The following is a 27,552-nucleotide window of genomic DNA, read 5'->3' as shown; positions in this document are numbered from 1 at the left end:
CGGTGGACTATGTATATTTGTAAATAACAGCTGGTGCACGATATCTAAGGAAGTCTCTAGCTATTTCTCGCCTGAGGTTTGTAGGCCTCCTTGCTTGCACACGCTTTTTAAGTTCTGACCACAAATGTTCTATAGGATTGAGGTCAGGGCTTTGTGATGGCCACTCCAATACCTTGACTTTGTTGTCCTTAAGACATTTTGCCACAACTTTGGAAGTATGCTTGGGGTTATTGTCCATTTGGATGACCCATTTGCGACCAAGCTTTAACTTCCTGACTGATGTCTTGAGAAGTTGCTTCAATATATCCAAATAATTTTCCATCCTCATGATGCCATCTATTTTGTGAAGTGCACCAGTCCCTCCTGCAGCAAAGCACCCCCACAACATGATGCTGCCACCCCAGTGCTTCATGGTTGGGATGGTGTTCTTCGGCTTGCAAGCTTCCCCCATTTTCCTCCAAACATAACGATGATCGTAACGGCTTTCAGGTTATGTCGATATAGGACTCGTTTACTGTGGATATAGATACTTTTGAACCTGTTGTTCTGGGATTGATTTGCACTTTTTGCACCAAAGTACGTTCATGTCTAGGAGACAGAACACGTCTCCTTTCTGAGCGGTATGACGGCTGCGTGGTCCCATGGTGTTTATACTTTGGTACTATTGCTTGTACATATGAACGTGGTACCTTCAGGCGTTTGGAAATTGCTCCCAAGGATGAACCAGACTTGTGGAGGTCTACAATTTTTTTTCTGAGGTCTTGGCTGATTTCTTTTGATTTTCCCATGATGTCAAGCAGAGAGGCATGAGTTTGAAGGTTGGCCTTGAAATACATCCACAGGTACACCTCCAATTGACTCAAATAATGTAAATTAGCCTATCAGAAGCTTCTAAAGCCAAGACATCATTTTCTGGCATTTTCCAAGCTGTTTAAAGGCACAGTCAACTTTAGTGTATGTAAACTTCTGACCCACTGGAATTGTGATACAGTGAATGATAAGTGAAATAATCTGTCTATAAACAATTGTTTGGAAAATTAGATGACCTAGCCGACTTGCCAAAACTATAGTTTGTTAACAAGAAATTTGTGGAGTGGTTGAAAAACGAGTTTTAATGACTCCAACCTAAGTGTAGACATTTTCCAACCTAAGTGTAGACCAAATCTGAACCAATCATAGACATCTATGTTTCACAAGTTTAGACAGCAGAGCACAATACAGTACAGTAGAGCACATCACAGTACAATACACAGTACAGTAAAGAAAAGTAGAGTATAGTACAGCATAATACAGTAGAGCACAGTAAACTGTACTGTACTCTACTGAATTAAACTATACTGTACTGTACTCTAATGAATTAACTTGTAGTATATTGTATTGCACCGTACTGTATTGCACCGTACTCTACTGTACTATACTGTAGTGTACTGAATAAAACTCTGATGTCCTGAACCGTACCATATGTACCGAACTGTGCTGTACTCTACTGTGTTTTACTGTACTAAACTTTGCAGTACTATACTGTGATGTTCAAGCCTAGACGTTTATGATTCATTCAGATATGGATCTGGTCTGCACCGGGTAAATGTGTACTGTTTGAGAGCGGAGTGGATTCCTCAAAGTAGCAACCTTGATTACAGCTTTGCACACTCTTGGCATTCTCTCAACCAGCTTCACCTGGAATCTTTTTCCAACAGTCAGAAATGTCCTTGTTTTTGAAAGAAAATCAAATTTTTTGTCCATTAAAATAACATCAAATTGATCAGAAATACAGTGTAGACATTGTTAATGTTGTAAATGACTATTGTAGCTGGAAACGGCAGATTTTTTATGGAATGTCTACATAGGTGTACAGAGGCCCATTATCAGCAACCATCACTCCTGTGTTCCGATGGCACGTTGTGTTAGCTAATCCAAGTTTATCATTTTAAAAGGCTAATTTATCATTAGAAAACCCTTTTGCAATTATGTTAGCACAGCTGAAAACTGTTATCCTGATTAAAGAAGCAATAAAACTGGCCTTCTTTAGACTAGTTGAGTATCTGGAGCATTATCATTTGTGGGTTCGATTACAGGCTCAAAATGGCCAGAAACAAAGAACTTTCTTCTGAAACTTATCAGTCTATTCTTGTTCTGAGAAATGAAGGTTATTGCATGCGAGAAATTGCCAAGAAACTGAAGATCTTGTACAACGCTGTGTACTACTCCCTTCACAGAACAGCGCAAACTGGCTCTAACCAGAATAGAAAGAGGAGTGGGGGCCCCGGTGCACAACTGAGCAAGAGGACAAGTACATTAGTGTCTAGTTTGAGAAGACACCTCACAAGTCCTCAACTGGCAGCTTCATTAAATAGTACCCGCAAAACACCAGTCTCAACGTCAACAGTGAAGAGGCGACTCCAGGATGCTGGCCTTCTAGGCAGAGTTGCAAAGAAAAAGCCATATCTCAGACTGGCCAATAAAAAGAAAAGATGGGCAAAAGAACACAGACACTAGACAGAGGAAGATTGGGAAAAAAAGTTTTATGGACAGACGAATCTAAGTTTCAAGTGTTCGGATCACAAAGAAGAACATTCGTGATACAGAAAAAAATGAAAAGATGCTGGAGGAGTACTTGACGCCATCTGTCAAGCATGGTGGAGGCAATGTGATGGTTTGGGGGTGCTTTGGTGGTGGTAAAGTGGGAGATTTGTACAGGGTAAAAGGGATCTTGAAGAAGGAAGGCTATCACTCAGTTTGCAACACCATGCCGTACCCTGTGGACGGCGCTTAATTGGAGCCAATTTCCTCCTACAACAGGACAATGACCCAAATCACAGCTCCAAACCATGAACTATTTAGGGAAGAACCAGACAGCTGGTATCCTGTCTATAATGGAGTGGCCAGCACAGTCACCGGATCTCAACCCTATTGAACTGTTGTGGGAGCAGCTTGACTGTATGGTAAGAAGTGCCCATCAAGCCAATCCAACTTTTGGGAGGTGCTTCAGGAAGCATGGGGTGAAATCTCTTCAGATTACCTCAACAAATTGACAACCAGAATGCCAAAAGTCTGCAAGGCTGTAATTGCTGCAAATGGAGGATTATTTGACGATTTGTGGCCTGCTGGAGGTCATTTTGCAGGGCTCTGGCAGTGCTACTCCTTGCACAAAGGCGGAGGTAGCGGTCCTGCTGCTGGGTTGTTGCCCTCCTACGGCCTCCTCCACGTCTCCTGATGTACTGGCCTGTCTCCTGGTAGCGCCTCCATGCTCTGGACACTACGCTGACAGACACAGCAAACCTTCTTGCCACAGCTCGCATTGATGTGCCATCCTGGATGAGCTGCACTACCTGAGCCACTTGTGTGGGTTGTAGACTCCGTCTCATGCTACCACTAGAGAGAGAGCACCGCCAGCATTCAAAAGTGACCAAAACATCAGCCAGGAAGCATAGGAACTGAGAAGTGGTCTGTGGTCACCACCTGCAGAATCACTCCTTTATTGGGGGTGTCTTGCTAATTGCCTATAATTTCCACCTTTTGTCTATTCCATTTGCACAACAGCATGTGCAATTTATTGTCAATCAGTGTTGCTTCCTAAGTGGACAGTTTGATTTCACAGAAGTGTGATTGACTTGGAGTTACATTGTGTTGTTTAAGTGTTCCCTTTATTTTTTTGAGCAGTGTATGTATTTTCACATCCAGAATATATGTATTTTTAACGTCCACAAAATACGTATTTGCGATGTTTAGAAAAGGCGTATTTTCGATATCCGGAAAATAGGTATTTCCGAAGTCTGTTAAATATGTATTTTCAACATCTGGAAAATACGTATTTGTTACATCCGGAAAATACATCTTTCACTTTTCATTCTGCACCTAAAACGCACCTGACGTCGACATCTGGAAAATACATCTAGGGGGTATATTGCTTTTTGACATTGACTCTCTTCCTTCATGGGTTGATCTGAAACTGAACAGGACAGGTAAAACAACTTCCTTTAAGAATACCTCATATTTATTTCACTTATCAAATGTTTTTTGATCAGAGCAGATGAAGGAGAGGACATAAAAGGAGGAATCAACCTGGCTATTGAGATGTATCCCAAATATGAACGGTTCTCTTCCTCTGATTGGATTCCAGCCATCTTTAGGCTGCCCGAGCTCGCTTTCGATTTGACGAGAGGGGGTTCAAGTAAACGGAGGGGAGGGGTCTGAGGGTGGAGTAAAGAAAAAAACAAAGACAATCCTCACCAAACGCCATCTTGAAACTGTGGCACTGGTCACAGAAGAGGAAAACGTTGAGGATACTGCACGCTTGGGAAAATGCTGTACTGCCGTTCTTGTCTTGGATACGCTCATGACTTGACAGCAGCGTGTTGACAAAACGAATTAACTGTTGATCTCATGTGTGTTTCCCAACGACGCTTCTGATTAAATCTTGGTTGCTCCAAAGCTGCAACGATTTTTACAGACACTGGTTGCCAGCTTTTACCGTATGCATAACTAGCTCGCAAAAGTCAACGGACAGAACACGTTGCAATCCATTGGGAAGGGAAAATACAATGTTTCTGTTTGGAATCGGATTATGCGCTAGCATAACGTTAACGTTACATTTTGGAAGGTGAAGACAGCGTTGTGAGGACCAAGAAATTAGATGTATCAAATATAACGTTAGTCCACGACATGTGGTGTATTGAACGTCTTATTTAGCTAGCTAACGTTAGATAATTTACGATAACTAGCAAACTAAGTAATTTAAACTACCTGATGCTAGCTAACGTACACATTTTAAGATTGAGGGTTAATTAGCTATGTTCCATGGTATTGTTGCTGAATTTACCTGGTTTAGTCTAATTAGGTAAAATAACAATGATAAACAATTGGAAATCGTTTGTAATATTGCTAGCTACTAGTAGTACTGTAACATGCTAACTAACGTTAGATGGATCGTTAGACCAACATGCAACAAGTCAGTCAATAGCTATGGTTTTAACCATTTGGTAGTCTCTAGCTAGCTACACAAGTATCACCTCTTCCATATTTGTGGACATAATTCGTCAGGACCTTCAACTGTGTAACGTAGTAGCAAGCCTCTTGGCTGGCCAGTGGATATTTTGGAGTGGGTCTACTCAACAAACACCTGTCAGCTGGAAAGTCAGTGTCAATACCACACTATGTTGTTGACAATACTAGCTGGCTAGTTACGTTAGTCTTTTTTTTTTTGCACAGACCTTCATAACACACAGTGGAGGAGCAAACCTTTGCAGCTGTGTGTTGTGTTTATTTCCCGGAAATAAAAGGATTTCAATTGGATTGAAAATGGGAGCCGCTAGCGAGCTGGCGTTTGCTGTTTTTCTCATCTCGTTTTCTTCAGGTGGGTGGATATCTGTTGGTACAATAACTGGCTTTGTATGTATGGTTGTGTTAGAAATACTGTACTACTATACACAGTCAATGATAAAATGCGCCTTGGCCTTTGACAGTGACACTTGCCTCGTTTTAAAGTTTATTACACTTTGCTTGAACAGAGATCCGATTTGTTTGTCATTCTCACTAACAAGTATGCTAACACCTGTAATGTAAAAAGGCAATTTGTTGAATGGCAAACAGGCTGTGCAACAGCGGTAGTAGTGATTGAATACTTTAATGCACTTGGGTGTCTTCTCAGTCAGGGCCTTGTATAAGTGGGAAGGTATCTCTTGATTCATAATGTAAGAGGAATCACTGTGTGTGGATATACCTGGAATATGCCTTTTCCTCAGTGTGTGCAGCATTACATTTCCAGTGCACCAAGACCACTAACAAAACAAAACAAAACATGAAGAAGCATCCATGGTGCTGTCATCTGAGGGGAACTAGCCGTAAATCACATACCCGGCAATCTACCAATTTGTGGAGTGTTAGGGGTCAAATTGAAACTGTGGTTATTGTGTTATACTTTGTATTCTATGTCATATAGAAGCTTCTCAGGAAAACGCAACACTTTATTTCATGAGGATAGGACTTTTAGGATTTTTAGAATCTTATTTTCAAGTGATTGGAAAAGGTTGAAAGGTTGTGGACTGGTCAATGTTAATCCCTAGTCAATAATGTCACTAAATCGCCTGTCTGTATCCTTACATTCAACATGTTGTTTTTTTCCCAATAAGATAGGGTGGTCATATTGTTATGAAATTTTTAGGGCTGGTGTAGAACAGAGATGATTCAAGTAAATTGTATTAAATTAAAATGCAATATTATGCAAATGTTGCACTTAATATGCAAATGGTAAAGTACGGTGTACATAATACAGTAACATAAGACCAATATTTTAAGGTAGGTTGGTCATATTAACAAATGATCCTGCTTTATGTAAAACTGAGATTGTGTAACAATATGAACCAATTTATGACATTAGAATGCAACTTTTTATACTACTTTATGCAAGGTATATACGTAATATGCTAATTAGTATGTACATAATGTGAGAGATACAGCATGTTAAGCTCATTCATTTAAAGTAAAATGTTCATATTGTTAACATATATTGATGTTTTATGCAGAACTGGGAGGTTGTAACAATTTAATAAAGCAATACCAAATATATATTTTTTAAATTGGGAATTGTAAAGTTCCATTCACTTAAATGTTTTAAAAACAATGACGCTTCTGCTCTTACACCTTTTTAAGCTATCAAACTAACTTTAAAAATGAGTACGTGGGTGCATGTGTGTGCATATTTATGGTACCAGTCAAACGTTTGGACACGCCTACTCATTCAAGGGTTTTCTTTATTTTGACTATTTACTAAGAAATCAAGCTATGAAATAACACATGGAATCATGTAGTAACCAAAAAAGTGTTAAACAAATCAAAATATATTTGTGATTCATCAAAGCAGCCACCCTTTGCCTTGATGACAGCTTTGCACACTCTTGGCATTCTCACAACCAGCTTCATGAGGTAGTCACCTGGAATGCATTTCAATTAACAGGTGTGCCTTGTTAAATTGTGGATTTTCTTTCCTTCTTAATGTGTTTGAGCCAATCAGTTTTGTTGTGACAAGGTAGGGCTGGTATAGAGAAGATAGCCCTATTTTTGGTAGAAGACCAAGTCCATATTATGTTAAGAACAGCTCAAATAAGCAAAGAGAAACAGCAGTCCATCATTACTTTAAAACATGGTCAGTCAATCCGGAAAATTTCAAAACGTTTAGAGTTTCTTCAATTGCAGTCGGAAAAACCATCAAGCGCTATGATGAAACTGGCTCTCAAGAGGACCGCCACAGGAAAGGAAGACCCAGAGTTACCTCTGCTGCAAGGGATAAGTTCATTAGAGTTACCAGCCTCAGAAATTGCAGCCCAAATAAATGCTTCACAGAGTTCAAGTAACAGACACATCTCAACATCAACTGTTCAGAGGAGACTGCGTGAATCAGGCCTTCATGGTCGAATTGCTGCAAAGAAACCGGTACCTCCTGTATATAGCCTCGCTGCTGTTATTTTACTGCTGCTCTTTAATTGTTTATTAATTTGATTTCGTATCTATTTTTTACCTAACACTTATTTTTCTTAACTGTGTTGTTGGTTAAGGGCTTATAAGTAAGCATTTCACTGTAAGGTCTACACCTGTTGTATTTGGCGCACGTGACAAATAACATTTGATTTGGACTAAATTTGTTTAACACTTTTTTTAGTTAATGTCTTCACTGTTATTCTACAATGTAGAAAATAGTTTTTAAAAAATAAAGAAAAACCCTTGAATGAGTGTTCAATCTTTTGACTGGTACTCTATGCATGTATTTATAAAACCTGAATGTTTTATTTCATATTATGAGGCATGTCTTACTTTGCTTCAAAGCTGCCTATAGGCAAAATCTGACCATGTAAACTGGGAGGCAATTCTTTTATAAAGACTTCATAGGCGGCACATGAGTTTCAAGTTTGAGGAAGCTTACAATTTATCCAACCATGTCCACTGTTCTGCGTGCCAGTAATGATTTTCATATGCATATTTTTGTGGAACAAATCATCACCTATATCTTCGCCACGCACCCCTCTTCTTGTCGCAACATTTCAAAGCTGCAATATGTAACTGTTTGGGCTACCTGACCAAATTCACATAGAAATGTAAGTATATAGATATGTCATTATCATTGAAAGCAAGTCAAAGAAGCGATAGATCTGTTCTATGTGCACTATTTCTATGCTTCCTGTTTTTGTTGCTTCTTTTTACTTTTTGTACACCAGCTGCAAATAACCAATATTTTTGGTTATTGAAAAGACATTTCACAGCTTAGTGCACCTTTTTAAAATTATACTCAAGTCACATTTTCACACACACATTTTAGATGCTTGTCACTAACAGCCGCAACTCAATAATCAGCTAGGCCTATTGCCACGCACGCTGCCCTAATTGCGGACTTCCCAAATAGGCATTGGCCTACGAGCTTGTGATTTGAGACTACACAGTTTTTTTTAAGAAGCTAATGATTCTCGATTCCTCTGCAGCTAAGTCATGCTTTCTGGCGAAGTATTTTTAATAATATTATTTATTTTAGCATATTTATTTCATATAAACTTTTAAATTTTATTTTCTTGTCCAGAAGCCAAAGGCACAGTACTTTAAAAAAAGTACTTTATAAATCTCCCCGGGTCACGTTGTTCGGCGCCACATTTTCCTAACCGAAACCCTGATACAGCCACTGCAGAGCAGCGCTGCCTCTTGCACAGAGCGTTACCTCAGCGAACGGCGTCAAGCCAACACTCCCTCATACAGCTAGCTAGCATCTTGTCATGAGAACAGGTAGAAACATGTGAATTTTGACATATCTCTGACACCCCATACACCAAAATGTAGATACAAAGCTCTACTTTGTAACCTGTTGTGTTTTTTAGTGTCTCTGAAAACAGCTGAATGACCGAAGCGAAGAAAAAACATTTAACCTTATATTTCAGTCCAAGGACGTCTGTTGACCGTAAAACACCCTCAGAACGTTCCCATACTTGTTGGCAATACAATGTCACATTAATCTTACTCTGGAAGAGTGAGTAATACCTATGGCAAAGAACAAATATGAGCACAGGGGTTTCATGAAGGCTGTCCCACAGATTTGACCGTTTTCAGCACGGCACTTTACATTTGGGCTCATCACGTAAATAAAACGTACATAATTGGGATTTTTAGACATGGTTAACTTCCACGTTCATGTTTTAAAATTATTTAATGTATTTTAACGACCACATTTAGTGAAAGTGCATTTGATTACGCATAGCGTCCGCTGTTTGTCCTGTCACCTAAACACCCTCCATTTTGCCAGCTGAGTACCCACTGTCAATATATGGTATCTTAGATGGAAAATACCATACTGACCTGTACTGTTTTGTCATACTGTGGCATCACATAACCTCTAGGCCTATACTGGACATGCAAAATAAAACCATGAATGAGAAAAGGTGCCATACCGATCTTAATGTAAAGTTATTTTAAGTTGGTCCTCATTCCATTGGGGTCTATATGTTTTTGTCTGGTGGCGGTGGGCCTCGTGCATCTTTGTCTCATTTAATATACACAACATCTTGCTGACTTGAGACTATATGGAATTAAATGCAGAATCCTCACTGGGGAGCAAGCTGCCTAGATAATCCTGTATCCTTTTGAAAGCTGCTGCTGCCCTTACAGATTTGTCGGTCAAGCAGTGTTTCCCCTATATTCATTTAGCAGCTGAGACGCGCTTTTAAAGGGATAGTCATTGGCTCAATGACTGGAAGTCTATGCGAACAGCTACCCCTGCTACCTTTGCCGCCACTGCTGAAAAAAACCCTAGGGGAAACACTGTCAAGGTTATATTTTCAAGGTTTGATGACATGTAAAAGTATTAACTATTCTGGCCAACTTACACATTTACATTGTTTCGTCTACATCTTTCGTTCTGTGTTTAAACCTGAATGAATATCTGTCACTAAACGTGGGTGTTTGTATGCTGATGTGAGTAGGAATTATGAGGACAGTAAATATACTACCCTAGACCCAGAAGAAAGTACTGCAGTGTGACGCTCAATAAAGAATTCAAATGGTGTCGCCTCAAACAGTCCTTTTGATTCTGATTTGGGACAAAGGCCCATGTAGAGTTTGATCCTCTTTAAAACAAGGCTAAAGAGGTTAGGCTACACAGCCATATGCTGAGGGTAAAGTAGCTCTAGCCGCTTAAACCCTCAGCTCAAAAATGTGTAATGACTTATGTTGGCTTCACCAAAGCCAAGCAACAGCAGTATAATTGAATCCCACTCATCTTGACATGGCATGTACAGTAATACAGACATGCTCTGCTGGACTGTAGATTTGTTACTAAAACTGAAACCAAACTCCGCTCTGACTGACTGAAGTGGTTGAGGTTTGGTGTCCTCGGTGTGGGATAATAAACCGCTCAAATGCTGTCGCTCGCCTGCCCATGGCCCATTCCTTTCCAGGCTTTGGATCCGGTTCAGGTTACCTGCTGCCTCGCTCTCTAGAGTATGGACTTGGGTTCAAATAGTATTTGAAATCATGCAAGCTTAATCTGTGTTTGATTAAGCTTGCCTGGTGCATCGGGGCCAATGGAATAGTCCCCTAAGTGCAAACTCCACTCCATTTCATATACTCCAGGCAGGCTCAAGTAAACACTCAAATACTATTTGAACCCAGGTCTGCTAGCGTCCCTCGGAGTCTCCAGGGAACCCTGGAGGCCCCAGAGCGGAGCCCAGGCATTCCTCACCGTGTCAGTTAGTGAAAAAGAGCATGCTCCCACCCCCACCAGGGCTCATGTTGACACTGTCAACCACCAGCAACCCAAACCAGACTAGAGAAATGATGAAGCCAGACAGATGTAGCAGGCCTAGGTCTCCCCCTTCCCCTCACAGGCTCCATTAGGTCCAGGCTTCAGGATGGATGGCACAGCTGGAGAACATCTCCTTAGTTTTGGCTAGCACAGTTTTTGAGAAGCAAGGGGAGTTGCACTAAAGGTCTTCACATGTCCAAAAATGTTGAACTCGTTCCAAACTTTTACAGTTTGTTATTTGGGTTAAACTCTTTCTCTCATCTGCAATATTTTGGTCGCTCACAGTTTAAGGACATGCTGGAGTTGACTGGCACTGTGTCCCAGTTTCCTTCTTGTGTCCTTCCTGAATAATTAGGGCCCTTTAAAAATCTGTGATGTGGACAGAATCACGGAATCCAGACATTAAAACTGAATTCAACAATATTCAAAAATGTATTGAACTAAGTAGGAAAACCACTAGATGCAAGCCGAGATCTACCGCTTAGATTTTCTTTTAACATGACTTAAGAAACGTAAGCCTATGCAATATTAACCAATTAAAAACAGTAATGTAGCAATGAGGTTTGTGCAGTAAACTGTAGACTATAAACTATACATTATCACCGCATATTGGCTTTGCTTGAACTGCCCTGCCAATGCATTGTTGTTCGGGCCATTTTTTTAAATTATATTTGAGGTAGGCTATATTATCACACTGGTAATATATCGGTTGTTGTATTACTTTTGAAACACAGCTGAGTGAGCATACATTTAAATAATTTGCTTTTTTATTTTACTGGGCTGATGGTGCCTGCATCTGATGGTCATTCATTCTCAGCAGAGGTAGAGAGCCGCAGACTGAGTGTCCGCCTCTCAACATCCCTCCGCTCTCCCTTTCCTTCACTGACACTGACCAAAAAGGGACACCGTCTTCCAGCTGATGGCAACTCGAGTCGCACCGCATTATTTCTGCCTCATGCACAAATTAATGTTCCTATGAACAGAGAAAGTGAAATATTCCTTGATATTAACAAAGACCCAAGCCGCTAATAATAACAACAACGCAAGCCGAAGGGAACTCGCTGGTCACTCTAACAGAGTTCCTCTGTGGGGATGGGAGAACCTTCCAGAAGGACAACCATCTGTGGCCAGACGGAAGCCACTCCTCATTAAAGGGTATTTGGAGTTTGCCAAAAGGCACCTGAAGGACTCTCAGACCATGAGAAACAAGATTCTCTTGTCTGATGAAACCAAGATTGAACTCTTTGGCCTGAATGTCAAGCGTCACTTTTGGAGGAAACCTGGCAACATCTATACGGTGAAGAATGGTGGTGGCAGCATCATGCTGTGGGGATGTTTTTCAGCGGCAGGGAATGGGAGACTAGTCAGGATCGAGGGAAAGATGAACAGATCAAAGTACAGAGAGATCCTTGATGAAAACCTGCTCCAGAGCTATCAGGACCTCAGTCTGGGGCGAAGGTTTACCTTCCAACAGGACAACGACCCTAAGAACACAGCCAAGACAGCGCAGCGACGCTCCCCATCCAACCTGACAGAGCTTGAGAGGATCTGCAGAGAAGAATGGGAGAAACTCCCCAAATACAGGTGTGCCAGGCTTGTAGCGTTATACCCAAGAAGACTCGAGGCTGTAATCGCTGCCAAAGGTGGTTCAACAAAGTACTGAGTAAAGGGTCTGAGTACTTATGTAAATGTTATATTTCAGTAGGATTTTTTTTAAATAAATTTGCAAACATTTCTAAAAACCTGTTTTTGCTTTGTCATTAGGGGGTATTGTGTGTAGATTGATGAAAGATATATATATATTTGTAATCCATTTTAGTTTAAGGCTGTAACAAAGTGGAAAAAGTCAAGGGGTCTGAATACTTTCCGAATGCACTGTATACAGGGTAATGTTGATAATTTCATAACAAGGACAACAATCACTTTTTCTACCTGCACTGGACGGTTGAAGCAGGAGGAAAATAAACCTTCCAATCGGTCTTAACCCATTTTGAGCAGAAATTCTATATTCATATATTCATTATGCTATATCATAGCTCCTTTTTGGAGATAAATACTGATACATTACTAGCTCAAACTCTTTGAACCTGCAGAAATGACTAATTAGTAATAATTATAATTTTTTACATTTGCACAGCATTATAGAAGAATAATCTTAGTGCATAAAATACAAGTTTTAAAAAATCACATTAATACTGAACAAAAATAGAAACAGAACATGCAACAAGTTCAATGGTTTTACTGAGTTACAGTTCATATAAGGAAATCAGTCAATTTAAATAATTTCATTAGGCCCTAATCTATGGATTTCACGACTGGGCAGGGGTGGGCTTGGGAGGGCATAGACCCACACACTTAGGAGCAAGGCCCACCCTCTGGGGAGCCAGGTCCAGCCAGTCAGAATTATTTTTTCCCCACAAAACAGCTTTATTACAAACAGAAATACTCCTCAGTTTCATCAGCTGTCCGGGTGGCTGGTCTCAGACGATCCTGCAGGTGAAGAAGCCGGACGTGGACATCCTGGGGTGGCGTGGTTACACGTGGTCTGCGGTTGTGAGGTCGGTTGGACGTACTGCCAAATTCTCTAAAGCGACTTTGGAGGCGGCTTATGGTAGAGAAATTAACATTCGATTCCCTATCAACAGCTCTGGTGGACATTCATGCAGTCAGCATGCCAATTACGCGCTCCCTCAACTTGACATCTGTGGCATTGTGTTGTGTAACAAAACTGCACATTTTAGAGTGGCCTTTTATTGTCCCCAGCACAAGGTGCACCCGTGTAATGATCATGCTGTTTAATCAGCTTCTTGGTATGCCACACCTGTCAGGTGGATGGATTATCTTGGCAAAGGAGAAATGCTCACTAACAGGGATGTAAACAAATGTGTGCACAAATATTGAGAGAAATAAGCTTTTTGTGTACGTATGGAACATTTCTGGGATCTTTTATTTCAGCTCATGAAACATGGAACCACCACTTTGTTGCGTTTATATTTTTGGTCAGTATAGAACCGTCTTGAAAGGGAAGGATGCACTTCCTATATTCTGTCAATTGGCGGAGTTACACCCACTTACAGTGGCAAGAAAAAATATGTGAACCCTTTGGAATTACCTGGATTTCTGCATAAATTGGTCATCAAATTTGATCTGATCTTCATCTAAGTCACAACAATAGACAAACATAGTGTGCCTAAACTAATAACACACACATTTTTTTCCTTCTCTATATTGAATACATAATTTAAACATTCACAGTGTAGGTTGGAAAAAGTAAAAAGACTTCTCCAAAGCTAATTGGAGTCAGGAGTCAGCAAACCTGGAGTCCAATCAATGAGACAAGATTGGAGATGTTGATTAGAGCTGCCTTGCCCAATAAAAAACTCTCACAAAATGTAAGTTTGCTGTTCACAAGAAGCATTGCCTGATGTGAACCATGCCTCGAACAAAAGAGATCTCAGAAGACCTAAGATTAAGAACAGTTGACTTGCATAAAGCTGGAAAGGGTTACAAAAGTATCTCTAAAAGCCTTCATATTCATCAGTCCACGGTAAGACAAATAGTCTATAAATGGAGAAAGTTCAGCACTGTTGCTACTCTCCCTAGGAGTGGCCGTCCTGCAAAGATGACTGCAAGAGCACAGCACAGAATGCTCAATGAGGTTAAGAAGAATCCTTGTGTCAGCTAAATCTCTGGAACATGCTAACATCTCTGTTGATGAGTCTATGATATGTAGAACACCACACAAGAATGGTGGTCATGGGAAGAAGCCACTGCTGTCCAAAAAAACATTGCTGCACGTCTGAAGTTCGCAAAAGTGCACCTGGATGTTCCACAGCGCTACTGGCAAAATATTCTGTGGACAGATGAAACTACAGTTGAGTTGTCATTTTGCAGTTTATCAAGATGTTTTGCAGGAGAATGTAAGGCTATCTGTCGGCTAATTGAAGCTCAACAGAAGTTGGGTGACGCAACAGGACAACGACCCAAAACACAGAAGTAAATCAACAACAGAATGGCTTCAACAGAAGAAAATACGCCTTCTGGATTGAGATGCTGTGGCATGACCTCGAGAGCAGTTCACACCAGACATCCCAAGAATATTGCTCAACTGAAACAGTTTTGTAAAGAGGAATGGTACAGAATTCCTCCAGACCATTATGCAGATCTGATCCTCAACTACAGAAAACGTTTGCTTGAGGTTATTGCTGCCAAAGGAGGTTCAACCAGTTATTAAATCCAAGGGTTCACATACTTTTCCCACCCTACACTGTGAATGTTGACACGGTGTGTTCAATAAAGACATGAAAACGTATACTTTTCCCACCCTACACTGTGAATGTTGACACGGTGTGTTCAATAAAGACATGAAAACGTATACTTGTTTGTGTGTTATTAGTTTAAGGAGACTGTGTTTGTTGTGACCTAGATGAAGATCAGATCACATTTTTATGACAAATTTATGCAGAAATCCAGGTAATTCCAAAGGGTTCACATACTTTTTCTTGCCACTGTATGTACTGTACACAGAGTTATGGTAAGACGTGTGCATAATTAGGCTAAGGTTACCGTTAGTAAACCATGAGTTTCACTTTCAGCCCACTGCAATTTTCTCAGCGCTCAGGACTCGGGAGGCCTGAAGTAAAAAGGGCTTAGCCCTAAGTGTAATTAATGTGTCCTGCAGATGTTGCCTTATGCTTCGCAGGACTGCAGTAGTCTAGACAGACTGGCTTCGCTTAGATCCAGGCTGATTAAAACTGGTTCTACATTTATCATGTTCTTATTTCAAGTCTCTCCAGACTCTTTTTTTTCCCCTTGCTCTTTTTGCTCCCGATAAGATTTTTCATTTTGCCTTGCCATTATCAGGTTCTTTCTCCCTCCCACTGACTCAGCCCCCAAAGCACAAAGGGAAGTCTGTTGTAGGGAGATGGGTTATATGTATCTGCTGCTTGTTGAACAGACAGGTTGATTTGCTTCCAGTAGGCTAATGCACACTAAATGGTTAGATGGGGACCAATTACTAATAACCATGGCCTATTTAAATACCTATTTGAAAATGTAGGATTTTCCTGTAGAACATGAACACTGTGCAGGTAGGTCTTTTCGAGCCCTGTGGATGAAAGAAGCAACAGAGTACACTAGTGTAGTAAGAGATGCTGGCAAAGACCTTTTTAATCAACTAGGTCCCAAGTAGGCCTGAAACGGCCCTCTCTGCTAAATAGTCCTAGCTATAGGTGGTTGTGAGCAGTCATTTTCTTTTACGTGGTTGAATTGCTCTGAAGATAAGCATGGAATTTTGCTTTCCCTATTCTCTTCTGGTCATAAATAATTCTTACCACAATTTTCCTCAAGATAATTCCAGACAATTTAGCTAGCTGGGGTTAGTGCCCTTACCCCAACCCCCTGCCCCTACACCCAACACTGCTGAGGATAATTAGCTGTTTAAAATGGTATTTCCTTCCTGTAGAATAAACTGTAAGAATGTACACTATGCACAGAGCTGGCTGTAGCCTATTAGGCTGGCGCAGGGCTCTGGAATATTGGTGCCTGTACAGTAGACTAGTCCATTGGGTGCCCTGAATGCTGTAGCCTTGGCCGTAAGCAAAGCAACTGGCCATCAGCAGTATAATTGAAGTGGAGACTGATAGGCTGTCGGACATTCCAGCAAGGATTAAGGGGATTGGATGCTGATGCTGAGTTTGCTGGTTTTACTGGCCTGTATGGAAAGACCGCAGGCTTTGTGACCGGGTCTGGCTAGCGACTAACCGGTTCAGTGTGCTTTGTTTGAAGTCAGTATCAACTTATTATGAATAGAGAAATTATTTATATTTAATAACCAATAAGGATACATAAGCCATTTCCAAGTATTGTTAGTTGCTACTTAACAGTCACTAGAGATGCTGCTCGACATTTGGCTGTAAGCGGCTGATTTCAAGGGTCCAGCATCCCTCACCCTGTCACAGTAAAGAGATTACACCAAGCAGGCAGAGTGGAGAGCAATGTTCCTCCTGATGGGCTACAGTGGCACTTCTATTGTATATTATATAACTGTAACCCAATCCCTGGAAACCATCCGCATAGGGGCCGTGTGTGTGTGTGTGTGTGTGTGTGTGTGTGTGTGTGTGTGTGTGTGTGTGTGTGTGTGTGTGTGTGTGTGTGTGTTGCAGCAGCAGGGTGCACAACCACATGATTCCGCCTGCAGTGAGTCTCCTGTCTCTCTAGTCATTGCATAATGCAAGCTGGCCGATAGTCAGCAGCAACCCTACACTGCAGCAGTTGCAGCTGTGTAGCTAGGCACTCCTGTCCCTCGGCCACATCACAGAGAGAGAAAGGAGGCCCAGTGTTTTTCCATAGCTCCTCCTATGTCGTTGATCATGGCAGAACACGGGCATGTTATTCAGTGGGTGCAATGTCCAGGATATAGTAGCTATATCTGTAGTCTCAATCGCCAGACTCCGGGTCCTCCACAGCGGCTGTGGTGAGAGACTAGTAGATCTGTAATGCATAGAACAGAACCAAAGGTGTTTCTTAATCAGATAACGCTGCATCTTCATACTCAAGCTAGTTGTAATTGTGCAATACAGTTATTGGGTTGAAGGAGTCAATTGAGTGTAACTGAGTAGTAACAAGTGGTTCTAGAAGTTGAACACTCCCTGGTGTCAGTAGAGCTGTTAGCTGTTTAAGGGACCCCTCTCTACACCCCATATCTTTTCCTGCCAGTTGTTGTTGGTATTGTAATATGATGCCCCGGTGCTCTCGACATAGCCGAGAAGAGAAAGAAAAACTATTTCTTCAGGCGTCTGCTGCTCTGCTTCTTGACACTGCTTTATTTATCTAAACTGGACTCTAAAATGCCTGACGTAAAGGGTTTTCCTAACATCACGTGAAAGCATGATGGTCCTGGGAAAAGAAACATTAGGCAATATATAATTATGTCATTACAATTAGTGCTGACTCTGTAGGATTTCAGCTATGCAGAAGTAAGCAGTGTTCCAACCATGCAGCTCTAATGGGGCCTGGTCACTAGTAGTGCACTATATAGGGAAAAGGGTGCTAATTGCGATGCTTCCTACGTATCAGCTACGAGCCTTGGCAGCTGCTGTGCCTCCAATCAGACAAACAGCTGGCTGTAATTGCCCCAATTGTTCAGTTTGACAGACTGCAACAAGTCACTCTTCCAGCTAGAAAGTTGTAGTAGTAAAAGCTGCTCCTGGTCAACTGCAGAGAACCTGGGTTGTATTCAGTAGGAACAAAACGCTAGAACAAGATCCAAAGTAACTGAGTGAAACGGGGAGGTAGTATCTGAACTTGTCCAATAAGTATTTCTCAACCCATGTCCACTACTCTCCTCACCAAGCCAGTGGTAAGTCTCGTGAGACCTCTGCACTCTTGTCTTTGGCTAGCTCCAGTGCTTTTGGAGGTAAAATCATTACCGTTTAACTTCTTGCCATCCCTGTACGCTAGCAGCATTGCCTGAGGGGAGGTTACCTGAAGGCTTGGTAAGCTGAACATTAAATTGATTCAGGACTGATCTACACTCCAGCTACTGACAAACATTAGTGACGCTGCAGAAACTGGCTAGCCTGAGAGCCTACCTGTGGAACCTAAGACTTTCTTTTCAAAAGAACCATATTTCTGACCTCAACACCTGTCTTTTAGGGACCAGTCCCTCACAGAGTGGTACGTGCTAGAGACCAAGTCCCTGATGTTGGATCATCTCTCGTCTCTTAGTTCCATCTAAGTTATGGCTTCATCCGTCAGTTACTTTTAAATCACAAAGAAAAGGTGAAGGCAGCAGCCAGTACTCTGTTAAAACCCTTATTCAGGTTCTCCTGACTGGTGCAGCGGTCTAAGGCACTGCTTCGCAGTGCTTGAGGTGTCACTACAAACCCGGGTTCGATCCCAGGCTGTGTCGCAGCCGGCTGCGACTGGGAGACCCATGAGGCGGCGCACAATTGGCCCTGCGTCGTCCGGGTTAGGGGAGTGTTTGACCGGCCTGGATGTCCTTGTCCCATCGTGCTCTAGCGCCTCCTTGTGGCAGGCTGGGAGCATGCACGCTGACTTTTGTCGCCAGTTGTACGGTGTTTCCTCCGACACATTGGTGCTGCTGGCATCCGGCTTAAGCGAGCAGTGTGTCAAGAAGCAGTGCGGCTTGGCAGGGTCGTGTTTCGGAGGACGCATGGCTCTTGACCTTCGCCTCTCCCGAGTCCGTACGGGAGTTGCAGCAATGGGACAAGACTGTAACTACCAATTGGATGTCACGAAATTGGGGAGAAAAAGGGGTAAAAATACGTTCTTCACTCCAGTTTAACCTGGAGTGACCCCTGAAATCAGTCCATTGTAAAGACTGGTGTGTTGTACTCTGGGAGCAACTGAATTAATGACTCACTGGCGATTTCTCAAATGAATTCCCTTTCACTCCGTCTTAGCGCTGGGCATCATCACGAGAACAGGGATTGTTTTTTTTAAGGGTAAAGATGCACCCAGCTTGAAGCAATTCTGTGTGGAGTTTATTTGCGTTCTGTAGGCCAATCTCTCACAAAATCAACCAGCGAATCGTCAATAATCATTATTCGTTAGGATATTTGCTCTGTGTCTTTGTGCCGATTTAATATTCTTGCAAGATTCCAACATCATAACCTGAACAAACGCATCCCAGCTAATCATTTTAATCTCTGCTTACGGCAGTTAGTAAATGATTTATTTAATTTCGTCAACCACATGAGCAATTCCACCCTGTGCTATGACTATGCCAAGTGTTTAATGAATAGTTTGGTTTACACACACACGGCGGTACAGGAGGTCTCCCATGCAGGGCCGGTTCCTGACGTAAGAGACATAAGGGGCATTTCTGTGAGGTTAAGGAACTCAGTCTGGGTATCAACTTACTGTTGAGAGTAAGAATAATAGAATGCACAAGGTGCAATTTCAAAATGTGGTTGTGTATCAGCAGTTTTTCTCTTACGTCACTCAGTTAGTCATGTCGACTAACAATTTTTAGATTGGTAGTTAGTCTGGCCAGCTATCCAAACTTGTATTAATCATGGCCGAATACCGACCGGGCACCTGCCCAGGGGCCATGATCTCCACGGGGGCCACATTGACTAACAAAATCATTCTCATTCAGATATATTAACATGGCATAAGCCATTACAAAATGTGTAGAATTGCCTCAAATCTTCAGATGCTGCTCTCTCTCACGCTCTCACTATCGCTCTCTCGCCCATCCATCCATGCTGCCTTGTCTGTCTCTCAGACCCGTCCCAGAGTCACTGGACTGAACGGAGCTCTTTAACTCTGAAATGCTCCGGGCCTCAAGCTCATATGATTACCTTCTCAGTCCCAGCATCACCTTTTGGTTTCTGGGCAGGCAGCAAGTCAGGCAGGCAGGGTGTCGGGGAGCCTTTGGTGAGGCTGCCAAGTCCAGACTCACTCCCTGTACTGTAGTCCACCAGCCTGCCAGTCAGTCAGTGTGCTGTACATAAAAGGCAATGGCCCTGTCTATCTAAACCACGACATTTGATTGCATTTAGGTTGAGTGGGGAATGGGAGGTCGTCTGATGGGCAATGTTCACTTTGCATCTGCTTGTACTGAAAGTAGCCAATTAATGTTCCCTTGACCTTAGTTAATGTTAATACTGTGGGCATGTTTCAGTACATTTAAGGACAAAGATGTTCTCCAAGCTAGAAATGGAGGGCACTCAGGGCAGAGTGATAGTTAGGCTACACTCTGAGCAGGAGGGAAATCAGAGTAAGCATTGTTGTGAGCAACGCTGGTCTCTCTCCATGTACAGTAGTAGTACCACCATGTCTTCTGTAGCGCAAAGACCTCTGTATATTGACATTTCCTCCGACATTGTGTTATCTTAACACTTCAACTACACCTCATTCTAACAAGGGATCATGAGTTGACAGAAGTTTGCGGGTTAGCTCATTGTAAACCTGCGGTGAGGGATGTTTTTGTTAGGTCTGAATGCCTGGCTCTCGAGTGTTGTTTTGGCTAACCACAAAAAACGGCTCCGATTATGATGAGGCTTGAAACCATATGGTTCCTCCAGGCTAGTTTCGCAAAGTGTTGTGACTATTTTGTTACATGCTTTGTGGATTACATTAATTCCCGGCGGATGACTTTTGTTAAACAGAGGGATGAACTACTTTCATTGAAAACATGTCACACACGTATCTGTTCTGTTTAACAGAGGCTTGTGGTTAGGAATGGTTTGGTTTTAAACAGTGAGCCTGGACTGCAGTCATTCTGTAGTTCTTCCTCTGAACTTCAATCTCTGGATATTAGGTTTATAAACTGTTTGGTTTGTTTTCAGGCTGTTTGTTTTATTGCGGCCTGTTTATTCTGTTGAATGTTTATTCATACCAACGCCTGCCCAGAAATCCTCATTGCAGTATTTCGTAAGGAAATGGCATGACGCTATAAACATCCACCCATTATTTGTTTAATCTTGAGTTTAACCTGAATCCCGCAAATCACTTGAGTCATTACTAATTGAGTCATTCTGAAATTCTTTGAGATGTTTCCGAGAAGTTTCTCACTCCCACCCATATATTATCTCTCTGCAGACACACAAATCATCCTTTTTCAACACTTTTGACGTTGTTCTAACAAAGCGTTGTTCTGTACCGTAAAGCTAATATGTGTCACAAATGGCCCCCTATTCCCTACATAGCGCACTACTTTTGACCAGAGGGTCCCGGTCGAAAATAGCGTAGGGAATAGGGGGGAATAGGGAATAGGGTGCGCCGTTTGAGACGCAGGGCTGCTGTGTGGGCCCCCTATTCCCTACATAGCGTACTACTTTTGACCAGAGGGTCCCGGTCGAAAATAGCGTAGGGAATAGGGGGGAATAGGGAATAGGGTGCGCCGTTTGAGACGCAGGGCTGCTGTGTGCTGTTTGTGTGGGAGGGAATGTGTTCTTCAGGCATATCTGCCGCTTTGTGTGGTCTACGCTATGCACTCACCCTGATTGGTATCTGAAGGAGCTGTAACTAGCGATCGAGTCAGGAGATTGACTGAGCATTTCTGTTGGAAGTGTTTTGCTTCCCTTCTGTTCAGTAGTCTAGTGTTCAACTTAGCCTACGGGATGCAGGGACATTGTGTGCAATATTGCTTAGTTTGTACTGTAGAGCTACATTGGCTAATTTATGTAGAGGGTGTTTTCCATCTAAAAAGGACCCATGAGCACCAACGTGACGTTGATAGGAGCATGTCAAGTTGGGTGTCAAATGAAAGCTAGTCTATATTTGAGAAGTTGAGGCATTTGTAGATTTTTCAAGCATTTTCGATCCTAAAAATGTGGAGTAAGAAAAGGCTTTGATTTCTGGTCAAACGAATGGAATGGGAGTCATAGACGACATCAGTGGTGTAAAGTACTTGAGTTAAAATACTTAAGTACTACTTAAGTAGTTTTTTGGGGTATCTGTACTTTACTATTTATATTTTTGACAATTTTTACTACATTCCTGAAGAAAATTATGTACTTTTTACTCCATACATTTTCCCTGACACCCAAAAGTACTCGTTACATTTTGAACGCTTAGCAGAACAGGGAAATGGTCTAATTCACACACTTATCAAAAGAACATCCCATGTCATCTCTACTGTCTCTGATCTAGCGGACTCACTAAACTCAAGCTTTGTTTGTGTTGATGTCTGACTGTAACCCTGGCTATCCATACATTTTTTTAAACTAGAAAATGGTGCAGGGGTTTAAACTGCAGAACCCGGTTCCTACATTTGAATATAAACATTTTTTTTTTTAACAAACTATGCTACATTTTATCTCTGGGACCCTCAGGATGACAAATCAGAGCAAGATTACTGAATGTAAGTACATGATTTACCTTCAGAGGTGAGTGTATCGAACCAGTTGCCATGATAACAGTGTTTTGTTTTTGTACATTCTCTTCAAACAATAGCATGCTATTTTTTTCTCACTGTAATAGCTACTTTAAATTGGACACTGCAGTTAGATTAACAAGAATTTAAGATTTCTGCCCATATAAGACATGTCCATGTCCCGGAAAGTTGGCTGTTGTTTACAACGTCATTCTAGTCACATTAGCGCTTGTTAGCACCGATCCCGTAGAGGTTAAAGGCAGTGCAGTCGAAAATAAGATTTCCACACTGAGGTTGGAATAATATTGTGAAATTGTATGAAAGTCCCTTTTAGTGTAAGAGCATTTGAAAAGACTGCTAAAATTTCAGCCTGATTTGGTGGGATGGAGTTTTGGCCTTCCATGGTGACATCACCATGTGTTTATTAGGCCAATAAGAAAGAGTTAAAATTTGATTTGATTTGAGTTAAAAACTTCTCTGCCAAGAACAGCATATTTTCCCCCCCTCTCCACTCAAACCACTCCTACAGTCCTAGCAGAATTCTTGCTTGAGAAATTGCTCTTTGCTGAGATGCAATTTTTTTTATTACCATTTTACTTGTAAACAATCACAGTAAGGTGCCTTCAGAAAGTATTCATACCCCTTGATTTATTCCACATTTTGTTGTTATAGCCTGAATTCAAAATGGGTGAAATATTATTTTTTCTCACCCATCTACACACAATACCCCACAATGACACATGGAAAACATGTTTTTAGAAATGTTTGCAAATGTATTAAATGAAATACAGAAATATATCATTTACATAAGTATTGACACCCCTGAGTCAATACATGTTTGAATCACCTTTGGCAGCGATTACAGCCATGAGTCTTTCTGGGTAAGTTCCTAAGATCTTTGCACACCTGAATTTTACTATATTTTTGCACATTATTATTTTAAAACTTATTCAAGCTCTGTCAAGTTGGTTGTTGATCATTGCTAGACAGCCTTTTTCAAGTCTTGCCAGAGATTTTAACGCCATTTATGTCAAAACTGTAACTAGGCCACTCAGGAACATTCAATGTCTTCTTGGTAAGCAACTCCAGTGTATATTTATATATCAGTGTACAATTATATATTGTCTTGCTGAAAGGTAAATTTGTCTCCCAGTGTCAGTTGGAATGCTCTATTCCATTATTATTTTTATCCCATACAAACTCCCTAGTCCTTGCCGATGATAATGCAGCCACCACCATGCTTGAAAATACTGTATGAAGAGTGGTACTCAGTGATGTGTTGTGTTGGATTTGCCCCTAACATAATGCTTTCTATTAAGGGCATAAAGTTAATTTCTTTGCCACATTTTTTGCAGTTTTACTTTAGTGCCTTATTGAAAACACAATGCATGTTTTGGAATATTTTTATTCTGTACAGGCTTCCTTCTTTTCACTCTGTCATTTAGGTTAGTATTGTGGAGTAACTACAATGTTGTGGATCCATCCTCAGTTTTCTTTACAGCCATTAAACTCTTTAACTGTTTTAATGTCACCTTGACCTGATGGTGAAATCCCTGAGCAGTTTCCTTCCTCCCCAGCAACTGAGTTAGGAAGGAGGCCTGTATTTTTCTAGTGACTGGGTGATACACCATCCAAAGTGTAATAACTTCACCATGCTCAAAGGGATATTCAGTGTCTTTTATACTCATCTACCAATTGGTGCCCTCCTTTGCGAGGCATTGGAAAACCTCCCTGGTCTTTGTGGTTGAATCTGTGTTTAAAATTCACTGCTTGACTGAGGGACCTTACAATGATCTGTATGTGTGGGGTACAGAGATGAGGTAGTCATTCAAAAATCATGTTAAACACTATTATTGCATAGAGTGAGTCCATGCAATGTATTGTTACTTGTTAAGCACATTTTTACTCCTGAACTTATTTAGGCTTGCCATAACAAAGGGGTTGAATACTTATAGACTAAAGACATTTCAGCTTGTATTAATTTGTAAGCATTTCTAAAAACATAATTCCACTTTGACATAATGGGGTATTGTGTGTAGGGCAGTGACACAAAATCTACATTTAATCCATTTTAAATTCAGGCTGTAACACCAACAAAGTGTGGAAAAAGTCAAGGACTGGTGAATACTTTCTGAAGTCACTGTAGTTGTTGCCCAGAAATGATTTGATATTGAGATAAAAACGTCTGCATTGGATCTTTTTAAGATTTTTTCTCATTTCTTTCTCTCTCTCATGAAGAGGGAGGATAATGAAAGTTCGCAGAAGTAACAAGGAAACCTACCAATTAGTTATAGTGTTTTAACTGATATCAAATGTGTTTTATAAATGTTTAGGCTGTGATTTAAAATGGGTAATTTTGTTTCCAAATCAGTAGCAGAATTAATAGAAATCATAGTAGCCACAAACCACAGTTTGGTCACTTGCTACTGTTTTCCCTTCCACTGGCATACTGTTATGTTCAGCTCATAACAGTTTTTTTTTCTGTTGTCTGGTGGTCAACGTAAGACCGTCTGGACAACCTCCCACTCTCCCTCTCTCGTAATTCCGTTACCGGATGTAAATCCACTTACTACCTACCGTAGGTCAATAACCAAAATAAATGGGTGTCATGTCATAGCTGACACCACATTCTTTCTGCAGGCATTTTGCAATTTTAATTTCCGAGCAGATATTTAAGAGTTTTTGGAAAACGTGCATAAACAGAGGGAGATTCTACCATAATTCTCTTACCAATCTTTGCATCATTCTTAACAGTAAATTCGTTTTTGTGACAATTTGTGGAAATTGTTAAATGTAGACCTTGTACATAGAGTTGTGTGGTTTGTTAAACTTTGAAATCAATGTTTTTTTGTTTAGCATACATTTTAAGTGAATGTGAGTCAAAGCGTAAATCCATTACCATGGAATTGCCCAAAGGCTTCCATAAAACAGCATATTCTTGTATACAAGAAGAGAGATCCACCTGCATCTGATTCCCAGCATTGCCTTTCGTCCCTGTGAGGAGAGAGGGAGAGAGTTTGGCCTCCCACCCACACACAGCAGCCCTGGCAGGCTGTGAGTGAGGCAGTGACGTGGTGTTGTTGAGCCCAGGTCTGCCAAGCCGAGCCAGGGTATGAGATACCAGAGAGGCAGGCTGCCAGGGGATACAAACGGCCCTACAACAGCCTACAGCCTGGGCACAGAGCAGCACATCCCACTGCCAGAGCTGTTCTTAGCTTCTGAGTGAGAGAACCAACCAGAGCAAGCTGAAGCGGCAGGAGGACCAGAGCCGGGAGTCTGGTTCCCGAACATGGGTCTTCTCAGGGTTGTGAGGCGGGAATTAGAGGATTCCTACTGGAGGAATGGTAGCTAAGAGCAGTAGGACAGAGCGTTGAGTGCAGTGCTCCTTCTCTTACCCGCTGGAACAATTTTGTTTCACCTGTTTAATAGGTGTAAACTGAGGTCTGTTTTGTATGGAATCATCTTTTTTTGACCACTTATAAATCGAATGAACAAATCCCCCATGCATCAGAGGCAAAGCTCCTTCCTTAATGATTATTGCTGGACTTTGGCCCTCCCTGTGTGTGCAGTTCTCTAACTGTGTGAGGCAAGTGCAAAGCACACCAAAGGCGAGGGTTGGATTTAAATAGCGCCTTCCTACGAACGGTGGTACCCAAAGCGCTTTACATCGTAAGGGGGAAACTCACCTTAACCACCACCATTTTGTTAGAATGTGCCCTCAGCCTGGATGCTGTTTACGTAGTTGCTTAAAACAACCTACCACTGCAGCATGACTCTGGCCCAAAGCACTTGACTTCTGTGGCCCTTTTTTATTTCAGCCTGCCTGATTCAGTCAGTGCCCTGCTGAAAAAAACATGACGTAGCTAAAGTTAGACCCCTACCTCAGTTACATGGAAGCTGCTGTACACATCAATAGCCTAGCTGTACTATTTGAAAATGCACGTGTTGTTTTCCTGTGTGTGCACGGCGTCTGTCTGTGTCTTTTAAGGACACGCAGGCTATAACCAGAATGCCACATTTAGCCTCCCGTCAGTTAATCAATCAGTCAGATTGTAAAAGCAGCCCTGTTTGACATCTGTACACTACTGTCCAGTGAACTAAACAAATGGCGTGAATGTACACCTAGTTGAGGCAATTGCTGCCCTGTTATGAGCTCTGTTAGCCGCCTATGTTGTACGGTGCATTCGTTAAGTATTCAGACACATTGTCTTATTCCACATTTTGTTTACATGACAGCCTTATTCTAACATTTTATTAAATTGTTTTTCCCCCTTCATCAATCTACGCACAAAACACCATAATTACAAAGCAAAAACAGGTTTTTAGAGTTTAAAAAAAGTATTTTGTTGAAGCACCTTTTGACAGTGATTACAGCCTTGAATCTTCTTGGATATGACCCTACAAGCTTGGCACACCTGTATTTTGGCGAGTTTCTCCCATTCTCTGTCAGGTTGGCTGGGGAGCGTCGCTGCACAGCTATATTCAGGTCTCGCCAGAGATGTTCAATCAGGTGCAAGTCCGAGCTCTGGATGGGCGCACTCAAGGACATTGAGACTTGGCCTGAAGCCGTTGTCCAAAGAGTCCTGTTTCTCATGGTCTGAGAGTCCTTTAGGTACCTTTTGGTAAACTCCAAGCGGGCTGTCATGTGCCTTTTACTGAGGAGTGGCTTCGGTCTGGCCACTCCACCTTAAAGGCTTGATTGTTGGAGTGCTGCAGAGATGGTTGTCCTTCTGGAAGGTTCTCCCATCTCCACAGAGGAGCTCTGGACCTCTGGAGCTCTGTCAGAGTGACCATCGAGTTCTTGGTCACCTGCCTGACCAAGGCCCTTCTCCCCCGATTGCTCAGTTTGGACAGGTGGCCAGCTCTAGGACGAGTCTTGGTGGTTCCAAACTTCCATTTAAGAATGATGGAAGACACTGTGTTCTTGGGG

The 27,552-nt window shown here is 41.7% G+C and overlaps 1 protein-coding gene across 1 annotated transcript in view; it reads left to right on the top strand.

The window, feature by feature from the left end:
- Positions 1-4,269: 4,269 nt before the first annotated feature.
- Positions 4,270-27,552, top strand: part of LOC120033424 (activin receptor type-2A) — a 42,972-nt gene continuing 19,689 nt past the window's right edge. Inside the window, exon 1 of the mRNA XM_038979781.1 lies at positions 4,270-5,353. Coding sequence (XP_038835709.1) covers positions 5,299-5,353 — 55 coding nt within the window. The 5' untranslated portion in view covers positions 4,270-5,298. The remainder of the gene's footprint in view (positions 5,354-27,552) is intronic.

The sequence above is a fragment of the Salvelinus namaycush genome, chromosome 40 (assembly GCF_016432855.1).
Source record: "Salvelinus namaycush isolate Seneca chromosome 40, SaNama_1.0, whole genome shotgun sequence".
Taxonomy (NCBI): domain Eukaryota; kingdom Metazoa; phylum Chordata; class Actinopteri; order Salmoniformes; family Salmonidae; genus Salvelinus; species Salvelinus namaycush.
The sequence above is the reverse complement of the archived record's forward strand: the minus strand, read 5'-3'. Positions and strand labels throughout refer to the sequence as shown.